This window comes from Microcaecilia unicolor, chromosome 14, assembly GCF_901765095.1.
Source record: "Microcaecilia unicolor chromosome 14, aMicUni1.1, whole genome shotgun sequence".
NCBI classification, from domain to species: domain Eukaryota; kingdom Metazoa; phylum Chordata; class Amphibia; order Gymnophiona; family Siphonopidae; genus Microcaecilia; species Microcaecilia unicolor.
In genome coordinates this window covers 28,024,368-28,042,842 of record NC_044044.1, presented here as the reverse complement: position 1 = coordinate 28,042,842, position 18,475 = coordinate 28,024,368, and the positions used below count along the sequence as shown (strand labels likewise).

Below are 18,475 nucleotides of genomic sequence, written 5' to 3'. Positions count from 1 at the left end.
TTGCTAGTGGAGGAGTAGCCTAGTGGTTAGTGCAGTGGAACATGGGATGTTGCTACTATTGGAGATTCTACACGGAATGTTGCTACTATTGGAGATTCTAGATGGAATGTTTTGGCTCCTAACCACTACTCAATTGCCCTCCCCTTGTTCCTTCTCACCCAGTACTTCCCTCGCCCTTAATTGTCTTGTTTGTCTGTATTTTTAGATTGTAAGCTCTATCGAGCAGGGACTGTCTCTCTGTGTCAGGTATTCAGCGCTGTGTGTGTCGGTAGCGCTATACAAATGTTAATAATAATAACATTCCATGTAGAAGCCTGCCCTTGCAGATGAGCAACGCGGCCGCGCAGGCTTCTGTTTCTGTGAGTCTGACGTCCTGCACGTACAGGACGTCAGACTCACAGAAACAGAAGCCTGCGCGGCCGCATTGGTGATCTGCAAGGGCAGGCTTCTAGATGGAATGTTGCTAGTGGAGGAGTAGCCTAGTGGTTAGTGCAGTGGAACATGGAATGTTGCTACTATTGGAGATTCTACACGGAACTCCTAACCACTACTCAATTGCCCTCCCCATGTTCCTTCTCACCCAGTACTTCCCTCACCCTTAATTGTTTTGTCTGTCTGTATTTTTAGGTTGTAAGCTCTATCGAGCAGGGACTGTCTCTCTGTGTCAGGTGCGTGCAGGACGTCAGACTCACAGAAACAGAAGCCTGCGCGGCCATGTTGCTCATCTGCAAGGGCAGGCTTCTAGATGGAATGTTGCTAGTGGAGGAGTAGCCTAGTGGTTAGTGCAGTGGAACATGGGATGTTGCTACTATTTGAGATTCTGGAATGTTGCTATTACTTGAGATTCTACATGGAATGTTGCTACTATTGGAGATTCTAGATAGAATGTTTTGGCTCCTAACCACTACTCAATTGCTCTCCCCTTGTTCCTTCTCTCCCAGTACTTCCCTCGCCCTTAATTGTCTTGTCTGTCTGTATTTTTAGATTGTAAGCTCTATTGAGCAGGGACAGTCTCTCTGTGTCAGGTGTTAAGCGCCTCGTGCGTCTGGTAGCACTATACAAATGCTAATAATAATAATAATTTCAAAAATGCACATTTATATCTCAGGTCATTGCATTTTTAACTTACTGTACTGTAGCCATACTATGTACTGAATAATACGAGGAAAAAGAATATCATGAGCCGTGTGTGCTACTGATCTCCCTCGTTTGCTTTTCAGAATGTTGAACTGAGAACCTGATGGTTACTCTGTTCTGTACAAGCAGGATGTGGTGTGCCTATCGTGGTTACATTTCCCTCTCGCGCTCTGCAACTTTCTGCTACTGCAATATGAGGGGGAAATGTCTTGCAGCTGATGATAACAGTTGCAGAACTTTTAGAAGAGAGCTGGATAAAAGCACAAAACAATGCCTTTCTGATAAAACTGTGGCTTAAATTATTAACTATTTCATCCCCGATACCTTTTCATTCAAAGCCCAGAAATTCCAGAAAACCTAACGATTACTTAATATATTTCAGAATTCATGTATAAATTCGTGAAAATTACTCTTGACATTCTTGCCAGACTGCTCAAGGACCCTGGTCTTTGCCTGCCAGAGTGAGATATTTGAATTTACAGATAAGGGAGGTAGCCGTAATTTTATGGATTAAAAATAGGAAAATAAATTCAGAAATTAATATAAATAAGTCAGAAAAGGTGAAAACTATAAAGCACTGAGTATAATTTGGTGTATGGTGGTAACTCTAGGAATAATAGAAGTTATGGCTTCTCCAGGCATCACTACTGAACAGAACAGTTAAGATTCATTTTTGGTATTTATTTATTTGTTTGTTTGTTACTTTTGTATCCCACATTTTAGAGCTCTTAGCCAGAAAAATCATTCAGGTTTCAAACGTTTATTTGGGACTTACTATCCTGCTCATCAAATGAGCGGAGGAGTGGCCTAGTGGTTAGGGTGGTGGACTTTGGTCCTGGGGAACTGAGGAACTGAGTTTGATTCCCGGCACAGGCAGCTCCTTGTGACCCTGGGCAAGTCACTTAACCCTCCATTGCCCCATGTAAGCCGCATTGAGCCTGCCACGAGTGGGAAAGCGCAGGGTACAAATGTAACAAAAATAAAATAGATACTATTGGAGATTCTACATGGAATGTTGCTACTATTGGAGATTCTACATGGAATGTTGCTATTCCACTAGCAACATTCCATGTAGAAGCCTGCGCGGCCACATTGGTGATCTGCAAGGGCCGACTTCTAGTGGAATAGCAACATTCCATGTAGAATCTCCAATAGTAGCAACAGTGGAGGAGTGGCCTAGTGGTTAGGGTGGTGGACTTTGGAACTGAGGAACTGAGTTCGATTCCCACTTCAGGCACAGGCAGGCCCTTGTGACTCTGGGCAAGTCACTTAACCCTCCATTGCCCCATGTAAGCCGCATTGAGCCTGCCATGAGTGGGAAAGCGCAGGGTACAAATGTAGCAAAAATAAAAATATGTAAGATGTTCTTTTCATAAATGTTGTTAGCCACGTAGCGCCCGCCATGGTGGGAATTTGTGGGATATAAATGTTCTAAATAAATAAATAAATATTCCAGAAACAGAGTTGCAAAGGAGTAGAATGTCTTTTTATTGCTTGGCACTAGCTACCCCACTTATGGTTCAAACCCCCTTGCTCCCATTGACACTCCTTGAGACCGCAGACAAATCACTGCCAGCCCTAGATAAAAAAAAATGTTGCAAGATTCTAACACTATTAAATTTAGGGCCTCTTTTACTAAACTGCGCTAGCGATTCCTGGCGTAGCAAATCAGAGAAAACCCACTCAGGGGCCCTTTTACCAAGTCGCGTAAGGGCCTACGCACATCCAGCATGCGTCAAATCAGTATTACCACCCAGCTACCGCATGCCCTGGGTGGCAATTCTGAATTTGGCATTGCGCCAAAAACACGTGGTAGAAGTTTTTCTCTATTTTCTACCACGTAGCACTTACCCGGCGGTAAACAGCAGTGGGTGTGCTCTACATGCCTGGGTAGCACATAAGACCTTACCACTAGATCTGTGGATGGTGGTAATGACTGGACGCACGCTGGTTTTTATTTTGCTGCACGTCTGTTTCTGGGCCCCTTAAAAAAGGCCCTTTTCCGGGACGTGGCAAAAACTGGTCGGACGCACGCCCAAAAGATGCACTTGCACTGCCGCTTATCGCCGTGGCTTCCTCTCATTTGCCACGTGGGAATCGCTAGCCTTCTGTTGGGGGCATTCTCAGCAATTTATCATTCATTTATGGCAGTGGACATTTTTTTTTACAGCAGATTAACTATAAGTCTCATTCCCTGTCCTCTTCTGCAGATAGTAGTTAACTAGAAAATTATCGTGTACTAAGGAGCCATGTTAACTGTTAGTGCATATTAATTGCTGCATCGACAGTTAGAAAACAGTGGCCTTAAGGCTCCATTGCCTTAGGTACAACCTAGATTTTAAGCTCTCTGGGGCAGGGAACTAACTCCTGAACCAGACTGTAACTGGCTTAAGCTGGATTTGAAAAGGTGAATAAATAAATCCAATTCTTTTTTTTTATTTTTAGGAGCCAGAAAAGAATATTAATATTAATTAACCCAGGAATACTAAAAGATCAGCACGCACATTCCTGAGTCTTCACTTCCCCCCGCTGTAAATGACTAAAATACAGATTAACACATGCGTCCAGCTTTTCCTACGCGAGCACGCAGCTGTGGAATGCATTGCCATGTGACCTGGAAACAGTTTACGACCTAATCAACTTTCGTAAATCACTGAAGACTTAGCTCTTCAACAAGGCATACCACAATGATCCATGATAGGAACTGTAACGCATTACCACATATCTGATATTCCGAATGTGATCTCTCTGTACCTGATTGCTTAATTTTATTATGTCATCTCTATGTAACACCAATTGTATCTTTTACTCTGGAATGGCGAATGCCATGACGGAACATTGTAAGCCACATTGAGCCTGCAAATAGGTGGGAAAATGTGGGATACAAATGCAACAAATAAATATTAAAACTGAAGTTTCTTCCATATTTGTCAGGAACATACGCGTAGGTTGGAGGGTGGTGTTGCTTAGCAGCCTGATATTAATCTGTCAAATTATCATTTCAAAGCTTCCTTTAAATTAAAAAAAAAAAAAGAACCATTATTCACATTTTTGATGGAAGCACAGAAACAGGAAGGAAAGATTCAGATCTGCAGAGAGAGAAAAAAAAACAAATTGTTTACTTGTTGAGGCATAATACTTGAGTTTTAAGATCAAATAACGTTTCCACTATTAAGTCATCTAAAAGAACAGTCTAGTTCTTTAAGGATCAATGAGCATAATCAAATGAAACTAAATAGATTTTCTTTTTACATATAGGACAGTGTCTATATGAACTAATCTACTGATAATTCAAGTACGAAGTGTTTAGTTCTAAGGGATAAGTTTACTAAGGTGCTTTAGAGTTTCTAATGCGCCTTTAAAATTAAGGCGTGTTAAATGCTAACGCGCCTATACATTTACGTAAACCATTTACATTCGTTAAAAACACTAATACACCTACAGCCCACCTTAATAAACATAGGCGTGAGTTTGCAAGGTAATCAATACACACAGAAAGGCAACTTCAGAAGGTGATTGGAGGGAATGAGACAACAGTACAGGAGACAAAGGGAAAGAGGGTTACCAAAAAGAATTGGGACAAACATCTGATGGTCCAGTCAGAAAAAACTTCAATATTTCTCACATCCAAGCAAAAGTTATTATATAATAGCAAACGTGAATTTAATCAATAGATATATAGAGTCTTAGAACAAGTTGCTAGTAAGTCTCAAAAATAATTTTAGACAATCAATTCAAGTTTATTAATGAGCAAATATTTACATATATCTGGGTCCTTTGATTCTAGAGTGTATAGCTCCACTTTTCACTAAAACTCCATATTTCAAAACTTGTTAATGGAAATTTTATTTAAAAAATCATTAATCCAAGGAAAATCATTTTAAAGAGTATACATCAAGTCAGAGAGAGCAGATGACTTACATGATGGTATCTTTCTTTAAATGCATAGGAAATCAGTTCATATTTGTCCCCAGAAACGATTTTTTACCTCCAAGTCTTTTCATGGCTTTCTTTACCTCCTCGCTTCTGAGAGTATAAATGCAGGGGTTTAGCAAAGGGGTCACGATGGTGTAAAAAACAGAAACCTGTTTGTCTGCTGCGAATACCACCGACGGTCTCATGTAGAGGAAGACGCAGGGGCCGAAAAACAAAATGACCACCAGGAAGTGGGAGGCACAGGTGGAGAAGGCTTTCCGCCTTCCCTCAGCTGAGCGAATTTTTAAGATAGTGCAGATGATGTATGCGTAAGATATGAACACCCCCAAAAAACAAATCAGAGCTAAGGTTCCGCTGTTGGCCATATCTGCAACCTCACTGATAAAAGTATCAGAGCAAGACAACAAAGATAAGGTGTGGGAGTCACAAAAAAAGTGATCTAACTCGTTGGGACCACAGAAGGATAGCTGAGCTATTGGAAATGACTGCGCACAGGCATGAGTGAAGCCACCTAACCATGTAGAAACCACTAGAAGAAGACAAACTGTTCTATTCATTATTGTGGTATAACGCAAAGGATGGCAGATAGCAACGTAACGGTCATAAGCCATCAAGGTCAGGTGAAAGCATTCTGCACCCCCAATGAAATGCACAAAGAAAAATTGAGTAACGCAGTCGTTGAAAGAGATAGTTTTGCTCTGTGAGAGAAAGTTAACTAGGGTTCTTGGGACAGTGACTGTAGAAAAGGACAAATCTAAGAAAGACAGGTTGCTGAGGAAGAAATACATGGGAGTGTGCAGGTGAGAGTCCACATAGATGGTTAACACAACGAGAAAATTCCCAGTCACGGTGAGCAGATAAATCACTAGAAAGAGCACAAAGTATACTATCTGTAGGTCTGGATTGCCCGAAAGTCCAAGGAGGATGAACTGTGTGACTCTGGTTTCATTCCTGACTGCCATTCCTTCTACTTTACCAACTGTAGGGAAACAGAAACACAAGAGACAATAGACAGAATACATAAAATGAAGCAGATGATCAGAGAACATCAGGGCTTTTTTTGAGGGGGTACTTGGGGGAACTGAGTACCGGCACCTTTTCCATTGTCTGCTAAAATTGACCCATGGTCCCCAAGTTTTAATGAAAGAGCTCAAGCTCTACATACCAATTCTGCCTTGTCATAGATTCTGTGACTGGTTGCAGGGGGCCTGGCTATTGTGGGGTGGGTCTCTTAGTGATCACCCCAACCCCTGAAGGGTGGCCTGGCATTTGAGTGCCGGCACCTTTTTCGCTAGAAAATATGCACTGGAGAACATAGAGATTCTTTACAAGGACTTCCTGAGATGTTGTTTCCTATCAGAATCCAGACTGAAAACTTACTTTTTATATTATCTTGGTAATCAATAGAAATAGAATAAAATAAAACATAGAAAAGAAAATAAGATGATACCTTTTTTATTGGACTAACAATACATTTTTTGATCAGCTTTCGAAGGTATCCCTTCTTCATCAGATTAGAAATAAGCAAATTTTGATAAGTGAAACATCAAAGTATTTCAGTGATAGTCTGGAAGGATGAGGGGGGAGGGGTGGGTTACGTGAGAGACAGGGAGGGCTGCCCACACCTGGCCCTTTGGTCTCTCTTGTTCTGTCTTTTTATTTAATGCTTATATACATCGTTGTATGCTGAGGACCAACTCATTAGCCCCCACCTCTCCCCAACACACACACACCCTGAATGGATTCTGCCGTCTACATGCTGTTATTCTTACTAACATCCCACTGTTATACCATAGTAACCGTTTCTTTCATTTTAAATTACCCGTGAAAACATAATTTCATAGGTTGATTATAAAGGGGTATATTTAATCTATTAGGGGCCCTTTTACTAAGATGCACTGAAAATCGCTTACGGTAGTGTAGACGCGTGTTTTGGGTGCATGTAGAAATATTTTCCAGCGCACCTACAAAATAATGCCTTTTTAAAATCTTTGCTGAAAATGGACATGCGGCAAAATGAAAATTCACACAAAGTAAAAGCAGAGGCTGGCCAAAGACGAGTCACCACTGGAGATATGAATCCAACAGTCTTTGTTATTATACTTAAAAGGAGGACCCGACACGGGCCGTGTTTCGACGCACGCAAGCGTCTACTTCAGGGGGTCATACAGTGAGATCCAAAACAATATACAGGACAGCGACCCTGCTCTTCTCGGTAGTTCTGGATCTTACACAAATTGTTTGTATAGTCAAAACAAGCAAACGAGCTTCCAGCAGCAACTGTAGTAGCAAAAAATCGCAAAATGAAAATTGCCACACGTCCATTTTGGGTCTGAGACCTTACCGCCAGCCATTGACCTAGCCCAAACCCTCAGATCTGCACTTTTCCCACATAAATTCTACTCACTGTCTGCTGTTCACTGACTTTCCCTCTTGTTCAAGCACAGTTCATCAATTCAATCAAGCTGTTATTTTATCACATGGATAATAACCATCAGTGGAACATTTTATCATCTCGTAATACTTCTAGGGAAGAATTTCTTTCTTCAGAAGGAAATAAAATTTGCTTCCTCTTAGTCTGGGTCTAAAAGTAAATAATAGAATTCATTTATTTATGTAATCAAGATTGGACTGGAAGTACAACTTGACAATTGCTTTCCAATTCTTCCAATTCAAACTTGATGGTCTATTCAAGGTTTGATTGGTAATTATTGTTCTCTTTAGATATATTAAAGAAAGAGCTGGAAAGAGACCATTAGTTACAGCAAGGGAAGTGAGACAACGAGAACTAAGGTGAACAAGACAGGAGATGAATGTAAACTCAAAATGGCAGAAACGTCTGCAACTAGTTAAGGGTCATAACATATTTTTTTATCCTGAACTTGAATAAATATTTCTTGCTGTTTCCCAGCTTTACCCACTAAGTAATGTACTGTATATTGACAGAATGAAATTTTGAACACTTATGTTAAAAGACTGAAAATTATAAAGTGGATAATAATAGAGATAGATACTTACAGCAAATTATAGAGAGAGATCATCAGATAAATGGATGATATTTTCCATACCAAACATATTCCTGAAAAATACCACAAAGTATAATTATTAGACGAAGTCAGTTCTTCAGTTCTGGAGAATAGGTAGTCTCTGCCTTACTAGGTCTGTCTACAACTACAGGCAGAAGGGTCTCAGTAGGCAGCGAAGTGATGAACTTTAAACTGTACTTGGGTCTCTTTGGATTATAATCTTTGGAGGATCTCAAGAGAAGCAGGTGGTTAAACAACTTTGCCATTCCCACTAATAGCCAGTACATCTGTGAATAAACAAAAGTTTGAAACCTATGGAGTCCATGGGGTCGAAATTCAAAGCAATCCAACAGGCCACAAATGCCTCCTGTCCAGTTACATCGTTTGTTCAGGGCTATCTACTGATATTCAGTGACACTTAATTGGTAACTCCTGTCCAGCTGGCAGTAGGGCTACCGCTGGAATAGCATGTAGTGAATAGGCCCTATCGCCAGGCTCTCCCAGGAACCCGGCGGTAGTTCCGGTTCTGCCATGCGCCATTTCCAGTGATCGAAAATAGCTTTTATTTTCTAGCATCAGTGGGCGGGGATTAGGTATGCCCAGCGGTAATTGGGCAGCATGCACGCTGCCCGATTACCGCCGGAGCCCTCACCGCCTCCTAAATATAAGGCGGTAACGGCTCGCCATTTAATGCCTCTATTGGAAAAATGCCCTTTTACCCTCTGCAGTAAAAGGTGGCCTCAGTACACAGCGATCCCATGTGCCGACACCAGTGTGGGCCACCTTTTACCGCCGATTGGCAAAAGGGCCATGAAGTCATGCGTAGAAAAGGGTCATGCATTATTTCTTAGTTACTTTTACCTCAAAGGAACACCAGAACACTCTACCAGGCCTCTACCATTGCAGCTGGTGCATTCATGTCATGGTTTTAATCATGAGAGGCCAGGCAGACCCAGAGGTCCCACAGAACTTGCTTACCCTGCAACTCAAACTGACATGTTGATGCATCAGCCTTTATTGTAGAAACAGTAGTTGTAGAGAGATTGTTCTTCATAGCATGTCAGCATTACAAGTCTGTCAGACTTGTGAGTTCTTGTACCAAGTGGAGCACTGCTGAGCACGATGACACACCCCCGTACTCTGCTTGGCAGCCGAGCAGCCCCGAGGTTCATCTGCGGTGACCGCCGTTCCCTGGAGGTTGAGCCCCCAGGTGCAAGCGGCCAGCAGGACTTGAGCGGGAAGCTGATGAGAGGGGCGCTGAGGAACCAGCCGAAGGGGAATGGAAGGGAATGGTCCTGGTACAAGCAATGTCCAACAGGCAGGCAGCAGGCAAAAGAGTAATCCAGGTACAAGCAATGAAACGGTGTGACAAGACGGTGACCGTAAGTAGAAGGTTGCTAGGCTGTATAGAAAGGGGAGTGACCAGCAGAAGAAAAGAGGTTTTAATGCCCCTGTATAAGTCGTTGGTAAGGCCCCACCTAGAGTATTGTGTTCAGTTCTGGAGGCCGTATCTTGCTAAGGATGTAAAAAGAATTGAAGTGGTGCAAAGAAAAGCTATGAGAATGGTACGGGATTTGCGTTACAAGACGTATGAGTAGAGACTTGCTGACCTGAACATGTATACCCTGGAGAAAAGGAGAAACAGGGGTGATATGATACAGATGTTCAAATATCTGAAAGGTATTAATCCGCAAATGAACCTTTTCCGTAGATGGGAAGGCGGTAGAACTAGAGGGCACGATACGAGATTGAAGGGAGTCAGACTCAAGAAAAACGTCAGGAAGTATTTTTTCACGGAGAGAGTGGTGGTTGCTTGGAATGCCCTCCCGCGGAGGTGGTGGAGAGGAAAATGGTAACGGAATTCAAAAATGCTTGGGATAAACATAAAGGAATCCTGTTCCGAGGGAATGGATCCTCAGAAGCTTAGCTGAGATTAGGTGGCAGCAGGGGTGTAGCCAGACTTCCGTGGGAGGGGGGTCCAAAGCCCGAGGGCAGGGGGCACATTTTAGCCCTCCCCCGGTGCCGCCCCCCCCCCCCCCCGCCGCCATTGCCGCCCCCCACGTCTTTTCCGATCCCCCTCCCGCCGTGAACCCTCCCCCGCTGCCACCTACTTTCACTTTTGCTGGCGGGGGACCCCACTCCCCGCCAGCCGACGTCCTCTTCGTCCTGCTCCTGCTCTTGTTGCATGCATTGCTGACATCAGACTCAGAGAACAGAGTTCTGTTCTCTGAGTCTGACGTCGCACAGAAGTGCCCCTGCCCCCAGCGACGAGGCATCCACTTCTAAAATGAATGGTTTTGTTATATCCGGCCTCGAAGCACCGGAGCAGACAAAAAGGCTTGCTTTAAGGTAGAGAAGGCTTCTTGGGCCTCGGGAGACCAGTTCTTCATATCAGCCCCTTTCTTAGTAAGTGCGGTCAGAGGTGCAGCGATAAGGGAATATTGCTGGATGAACTGGCTCCCAAGACATTCCAACCTGTTTTTGTATGTACAGGGAACAGTTACTTTTGGTCAAAGACAGAAAACTCTAAAGGGTATTATCGGTCAAAGAAAAACTGAAAAGCAATTTTTAAACCATCCATCACATTTGGTTCTTTGCTTTTTAATTTTACTTACACGATAATGGTATAATAGAATAGCTGTGAGATACTTTTCGCATATAATAGGTAAGACAGCAATTCCATATAGTCAAAATAATGATTATACAAAGTATTATTAAAATTGGATGAAATAGCAAGTTTAATGCTTTGTTAGCTGAAGGTGAATGTCCGGTGAAAATGTCCCACCAATTATGGGTGGTAGCCTTTTGCAAGCGTGAGGAAATGTCCACAAGTGTATCTCCAGTGAGAGTTGTATCAATCTGGTGTTGAAGCAAAGTGTTATTGCGCTTTTGCAAATGTTGTAAAAGTTCCGTTTTTTTTTTCTATAGCATCGTTCAAAGACTGTAGACTTAATGAAATGTTGGCTACAGTATGTCCAGTACTTGTGGATACCAATATAGGGTTAATTGTTGCTCCTTGTAACGTACAAAAGTATATAATTGTCCATGCCACCGTAAATGAGTGACGTTGGTAAAACAACCAGAAAAAGGATAAGATGAATTATATAAACGGGTTACATTGACATCGTAAGAAGCTAAACAAATGTATTGAGCACTAACTTCGACGAACATACTAAAATTAGCAGGGAGTATAGTCCAAGGGCAAACATTAATAGACTGCTGTAGTAAACACAGTTCATATAAAGGCGACTGTTGTCCACAAATAGCCCCATTAATGGTATGCTGGCAAAATTCTAAGTTATATTATCTGTCCCGATATAATTCCCAGAAAAATGCGGTAACCAAAACTCATTAACAAAAACAATGGGCAAAATTATAAATTTACACAAGACACGTTGTTCAGTTGCATTAAAATGTACAATTTGCCCAGAACTAAAGAGGTCAGCGCATACTATGGTATTTGGAGTTATTAAAATCCAATTTGCGGAAGGAATCCACCGGTGAAAGATTCGCCTCCACAAATATTCAGAATTAGTCATTAAATCATCCTGAGCCTTGTTCTTTTGTATGAGGGCAAATAAACGCTGCAACGTGCATGTAGTCCAATTCATAAAATATGTTATATTGACATCTACTTGTAATTGGGCTATTTGAGTATAATTGAAAAGGTCTAGAAAACGTTTATCGTATTGTAAAGTCATCTGTTGTGGTTCAAACACTGTTGGCATCCACTGAGCTTGCAAAGTAATAAGCTGATTAATGTCAGTTCCAATACGCTTAGCTAAAGTCTCAGAATCAATAGTATTTATTACTCCCGCACTTGCACCAAAAGCTCCCAATAATGTGTCATACCAAGCTCGTTTAACTCTACATTTGGGCAGTTGAGGAAAAGTAATATTGAAGTGAATAACATTCTTCTGATGATTTATAGCAGTATTTATACAGGTAGAAGGTACACGGACTAGGTTGTCAGTGTGTATCCCTAGGTTGTCAAGTATAGTAGCATAATCAAGCCACCAAGTACGGTTCTTGATAGGTGTAGCATTTACACAAAAAAGCCTATAGACATTTGCTAACGATAGATTGGTGGTATGAATGTCCACAATGCTTGCAGCTTTAGGGCAGCACTGTCGTATTGTCTGTCTCTGGTTTAAGTGAAACTTAGCTGTGCAAGTCATATTAAATCGGCAACACCAGATCTGGGTGTTATTACTAACCCAGGCAGAAAGTAATTGTTTATCTTGTGGTTGAGCATAAGCCCATTCATATGGTTGAACTCCTTTCCATAATCGTGTCTTTGTTCCTGTGAAAGCAATGGTTACCACAGAGCACGCTCAATAAGCCATGCATGTGTAACTGTCTTGTTGTTGGATTTCACTCTGATTCTTCCACTGCCAAATCAGCTTGCCTTGTCTTTCGGGGGTAAGATGATGTCGTCCACCAGGGGTAATGGTAATACCCAAAGACACCATAAGAAGGAGGATTACACTGGCTCTTACAAGGATCTATGAATAAAACATGTTAACAGATTAGTTACTCTCTAAGATAACATTTATTCGCTGGAACATAAGTCCATTTTTCTTGCCCAGATCGGAGGATCAGGACGGTATTGTCTGCCCCTTGGGCAATAATTTCAGCAGGCTGTAGGGGCCCATTTTCTTGGGTAACCCACACCTTTGCACCTGCAGACAAATGACTGGATCCAAAGCCTTTATCCCCTCGTGTGGTAAAGGTGGTGGGTGGATCCAACGTCACAATTCCAGATTGTAACACAGGTAAAATTAATAATTGAGCAGTTCTATCATTAGCCTGAATTAACATATCAGGTGGACCTTGGTTATTAAGTATAACCTTTACTTCTCCTTGATAATCTGTATCAATTATCCCTCCCAAAACCTGTATTCTTTTTACTGCCAGGCTTGAGCGGGGGGCTATCAACCCAAAATATCCGGTTGGGATAGCCACTCCTATTCCTGTGTTTATTATTTGAATATCTCTTTGTAACAATTTAACCATTTGTAGAGCATATAAATCCAGCCCTGCGGCTCCGGGAGTAGCCCTGTAGGGCATCATAGCTCCTATATCCTAACTGGCCATGCTTGGTAGTCAAGACTTGCAGATTAGGGGTAACCATTCGCATTAGGGGTGTTTCTGCCTACTACTACTACTACTACTATTTAACATCTTCAGTCCTTCTGTGACTGTTCTCTTGTGCTTGACTGCTTAAATATTTTAAATTTAAATGCTTTACTTTTTGTCTATTAGATTGTAAGCTCTTTGAGCAGGGACTGTCTTTCTTCTGTCTTTGTACAGCGCTGCGTACACTTTGTAGCGCTCTAGAAATGTTAAATAGTAGGGTGTTTCTGCCTCCCCAATAGACCGATTGTTAAGTATCCTTAAGGCCTCTACCAAATTTATTTTCCAATTCTTTAATGCTCCCCCTATTTTACTTATTTGTTGTTTCAACAGACCATTCATTTGTTCAATTAAACCTGCTGCCTGTGAATAATAGGGAATATGAAAAATCCAACATATATTTAGGTCTAAAGCGTATTGTTGTACCCATTGACCTCTAAAATGGGAACCATTATCTGTCTGAATTTGAAGAGGAATACCATAGTAAAGGGATATCAATTCTAAAGTTTTGGTGGTATTAATCTGGGTAGCACATCTGTAGGTATATGCAATTAAATATCCAGAATAAGTATCTACTGCTGTACATACATATTGACGTCCCTGTGAATTGGGTAAAGGTCCTATATAATCCATTTACCAAATCTGTCCAGGCAACTTTCCCCTTTGTAATTGCCCCTTAGTCACGTGGGGAACAGATCTCCTAGTCTGATGCTGACAGACTGGACATTTTGCAATGACAGTTTTAATAACATCCATAGTTAAACTAATACCACGATCTGTTGCCCACCTGTAAGTGGCCTTTTCTCCCAAATGTCCACATTTTTGCTGCGCCCATGTCGCCAAACCTGAGCAATTATCTGGTTCTTCCAAAGTTTTTACCTTGAGTGGTGTGATTTTGCTTTGCTCATCAGCCACTGCGTTGTAAAGGCGTTCTAGAGTATCGCCCTTGCAATGAGCATCTACATGAAAAACAGTAACATTAGTATTTTGCACATAATTCCAAATGTCTTGCCAAAATTCTTTACCCCACAAATTTTTGGTATTAATTTTCCAATTGTTCTTGTATCAGGTAGGTAGCCACGTGGCTAGTCCATTTGCCACAGACCATGAGTCGGTATAAATATAACATTGTCCTAAATTCTCAGTCTTCAAAGCCATAAAGGCAGCATACAACTCCACATAGTGACTACTTGCTCCTTCGCCACTGCCTTCTAGTGAACGTTTCATTTTTGGTTTTAAGCTACTGCTCTCCACATTCTCTTTCCTCCAACATACTTAGCAGAACCACCAGTAAACCAAGCATGCTGCTGCTCTACATTAGTTAATTGATCATAGGCTTTCCCCCACTTAACTGGGCTCTCCACCCATTACGGGGGTTCTAGCCCAGTTTGTCCTGTTTCAGGAAGGGATGCCACTTTTTCATGCAATAAGGGAATTCCTCCAATTCCTGATTTCGTTCTTTCCTGAATATACCATTTCCACTTAATTATGCTGACTTCCTGTGCATGCCCTATCCTATGGGTTTTCGGGGAACTGTGGATCCATTGCATTATTGGTATTTCAGGTCTCAGGACAACTACATGTCCAATAGTTAACTGCTCGGTATGTACTAGAGCCCAATAACATGCTAACAACTGTTTTTCAAAAGGAGTATATTTAATTCCTGCCTCTGGTAACTTGCGACTCCAAAATCCTAACGGCACTCGAGTCTTTTGTTTCTGCCAAAGGCTCCAAGTAGCATAATTTTCATTCACTGAGACACAGAGCTCTACCTCTCCTGGCCGCACGGGCCACAGATCTAAAACAGTTTGTATTGCCTGCTGTGCTGCTTCAAAAGCTTGATGTTCTCTTTCTCCCCACTCAAAATTATATTTTTTCCTAGTCACTTTATATAATGGTGCTAAAATTTGCCCCAGGTGGGGTATATGTTGTCTCCAGAAACCAAATAATCCAATAAAACGCTGTGCTTCCTTTTTATTATTAGGAGGAACAAATTCCAAAATTTTCTGTTTAGACTTTGGCAAAATTTTTCTTAGACCATTATCCTGCTTATTTTCGAATGAGAAGGCCGGCCATCTTCCGACACAAATCAGGAGATGGCCGGCCATCTCCTGATGCCAGCCAAATCGGTATAATTGAAAGCCGATTTTGGCCGGCTTCAATTGCTTTCCGTAGCAGGGCCAGCCAAAGTTCAAGGGGGCGTGTTGGCAGTGTACCGAAGGTGGGACGGGGGTGTGGATAAGAGATGGCCAGCTTCGGCCGATAATGGAAAAAAGAAGGCCGGCCCCGACGAGCATTTGTCCGACTTCACTTGGTCCATTTTTGTTCACGACCAAGCCTCAAAAAGGTGCCCCAACTGACCAGATGACCACCGGAGGGAATCGAGGATGACCTCCCCCTTACTCCCCCAGTGGTCACCAACTCCCTCCCACCCAAAAAAAACACAATTTTTGGCAAACTCTATGCCAGCCTCAAATGTCATACCCAGCTCCCTGACAGCAGTATGCAGGTCCCTGGAGCAGTTTTAGTAGATGCAGTGCACTTCAGGCAGGCGGACCCAGGCCCATTCCCCCCCCCCCCCACCTGTTACACTAGTGCTGGTAAATGGGAGCTCTCCAAAACCCTCCTAAAACCCATTGTACCCACATGTAGGTGCCCCCTTTCATCCCTAAGGGCTATGGTAGTGGTGTTCAGTTGTGGGGAGTGGGTTTTGGGGGGATTTGGGGGGCTCAGCACACAAGGTAAGGGAGCTATGCACCTGGAAGCAATTTGTGAAGTCCACTGCAGTGCCCCCTAGGGTGCCCCGTTGGTGTCCTGGCATGTGAGGGGGACCAATGCACTACAAATGCTGGCTCCTCCCACGACCAAATGCCTTGGATTTGGCAGGGTTTGAGATGGCCGCCATGAGTTTCCATTATCGACAAAACCCAATGTCGGCCATCTCTAAGGCCGGCCCAAATGTTGAGATTTGGCCAGCCCCGACCATATTATCGAAAGATGGCCGGCCATCTTTTTCGATAATACGGTCAGAGATTCTGCTTTATGGGGCCGGCCTTAAAGATGGCCGCCCTTATAGATGGCCGTCCCCGTTCGATTATGCCCCTCCACGCCACTGAATGCCTAGAAATTTCACTGTTTGGGATGGCTCTTGTATCTTATCAGGATTTATTTCCCAACCTTTGTCCTTTAAATGTAAAACTAAGAACTCCAGCTGAGTCTGAACATCTTCCTGTGTTTTCACTTGAATCATAATATCATCAATATAATGCACAATTTGCATATGATCAGCTAACGGAAATTCATCTAAACGGTCTGCCACCGTCCGGTGACAGATAGTGGGACTGTGAATCCAGCCCTGTGGTAATCGGGTGCATGTATATTGCCTGCCCTGCCAACTGAAAGCAAATTGATCCCAATATTTCTCATTGACTGGCATTGTGAAAAAGGCATTAGCCAAATTTATTACAGCATACCATCTGCCAGAATGTGTCTGTATTCTCTCTATCAAAGTAATAGTATCTGGGACTGCAGCAGTTAAAGCGGGTGTAACTTTGTTTAGTTCCCTATAATCCACGGTCATACGCCAGGAACCGTCACTTTTTCGGACTGGCCAAACCGAATTATTCCAATCTGTGGTGGTAGTTTTAATTACCCCCCTTCTCTATTAACTCTTTTATAGTTTTACTGATCTGAAGGTGCCCCCCCCCCCCCCCCCGGTATTCTATACTATTTCAAATGAATAGTCCATGTGGCTGGGGGAATCTCTATTGGGGTCATGTTCACCTTTCCCACAGAAATTGGATGAGATTGAATATAAGGTTTAACTCCAAATTAATATCTCCCATCATCTAATGTTAATGACAATCCTTTTAATATATCTATACCCAGTATATACTCAGACACAATCATAATTTTTTTTGCATACATCTAACCACATCTAAGGGCTCTGACCCTTTAAACAGGAGTCCCACCCTTCACACAAACCTGCACATTTTGACCACTCAGTGGCTATTATATCATATGGTACTGCATCCCATCCTGGGATCTCAATAACACTCTCCACTTTATTCTTCACCAATTTTTTTGCTTAAAAAAATTCCTTTCCCCTCTATGAATCCTGCTCACAGCGCCACCTACTGTATTGCTTTGGTATTGCAACCTGCTCACTTGATCGCCACAGACTGCTCAAAGAATAAAATATTACAGATTCTTCTGGATTTGTATTGGGTAAATGAAACTCTTTAGTAGTACTTTAAATGGAGAGTGTATAAGTCATTATTGTTCCAACCTACAGAATGATTAAGAAATATACACACTGACTAAGTCAGATTAGGAGATATGCACACTGACCAAACCATTGCAGCGAAAGCCCAAAGTCTCCTTATGACCAGGAACAACTCCTCTGCGCAGTACGTACGTTACTCACAGGTGAGCCTCAGGGCTCCACTGCAAGAAGGCCCCCTTTTTATTAGGCTAAAGCTTATTTTCAGAGCCAAGGAAAAGTACAGGAATGCAGTCACACGCTCTCGGTTCAGGTAAACAAATTACTGGCCAGGTGGCTTATCTCCTGAACTTCGAGCGCACCCTGCCTCCCTCCTGCACAGACTGGCTCCCAAGGCATTCCATCCTGTTTTTGTATGTACGGGGAACAGTTACGTTTGGTCAAAGACAGAACACTCTAAAGGGTATTATCGGTCAAAGAAAAACTGATAAGCACTTTTTAAACCATCCATCACATTGCGTTAATAGGGTAGCCCACGCTATCCAATCATCATAGACATACCTACTCTCCACCCCCAGACACGCTTCCGAGGCTGACTCACTTTGGAATCTATATTCCAGAAATAGAGTTGCAAAGGAGTAGAATGTCTTTTTATTGCTTTGGCACTAGCTACCCCACTTATGGTTCAAACCCCCACTCCTTGAGACCGCAGACAAATCACTGCCAGCCCTAGATAAATAAAAATGTTGCAAGATTCTAACACTATTAAATTTAGGGCCTCTTTTACTAAACTGCGCTAGCGATTCCTGACGTAGCAAATCAGAGAAAACCCACTCAGGGGCCCTTTTACCAAGTCGCATAAGGGCCTATGCACATCCAGCATGCGTCAAATCAGTATTACCACCCAGCTACCGCATGCCCTGGGTGGCAATTCTGAATTTGGCATTGCGCCAAAAACACGTGGTAGAACTTTTTCTCTATTTTCTACCACGTGGCACTTACCCGGCGGTAAACAGCA

General features: G+C 42.5%; 1 protein-coding gene and 1 pseudogene across 2 annotated transcripts; both read right to left on the bottom strand.

The window, feature by feature from the left end:
* Window positions 1-5,090: 5,090 nt before the first annotated feature.
* Window positions 5,091-10,327, bottom strand: LOC115457747 (olfactory receptor 1509-like). Of its 2 annotated transcripts, XM_030187325.1 has the most exons (2): window positions 10,314-10,327; window positions 5,091-6,012 (listed from the first exon to the last, which is right to left on the bottom strand). In XM_030187325.1, exon 2 carries the CDS (start codon window positions 5,859-5,861, stop codon window positions 5,091-5,093), a length of 771 nt encoding a protein of 256 aa, XP_030043185.1. In that variant the 5' UTR covers window positions 5,862-6,012; window positions 10,314-10,327. The 2 variants fall into 2 exon arrangements, with proteins under 2 accessions (XP_030043185.1, XP_030043184.1); XM_030187324.1 differs by lacking the exon at window positions 10,314-10,327 and having other exon boundaries at window positions 5,091-6,038.
* LOC115457246 lies at window positions 8,189-17,593 on the bottom strand (annotated as a pseudogene).
* Between the last annotated feature and the right edge of the window lie 882 nt (window positions 17,594-18,475).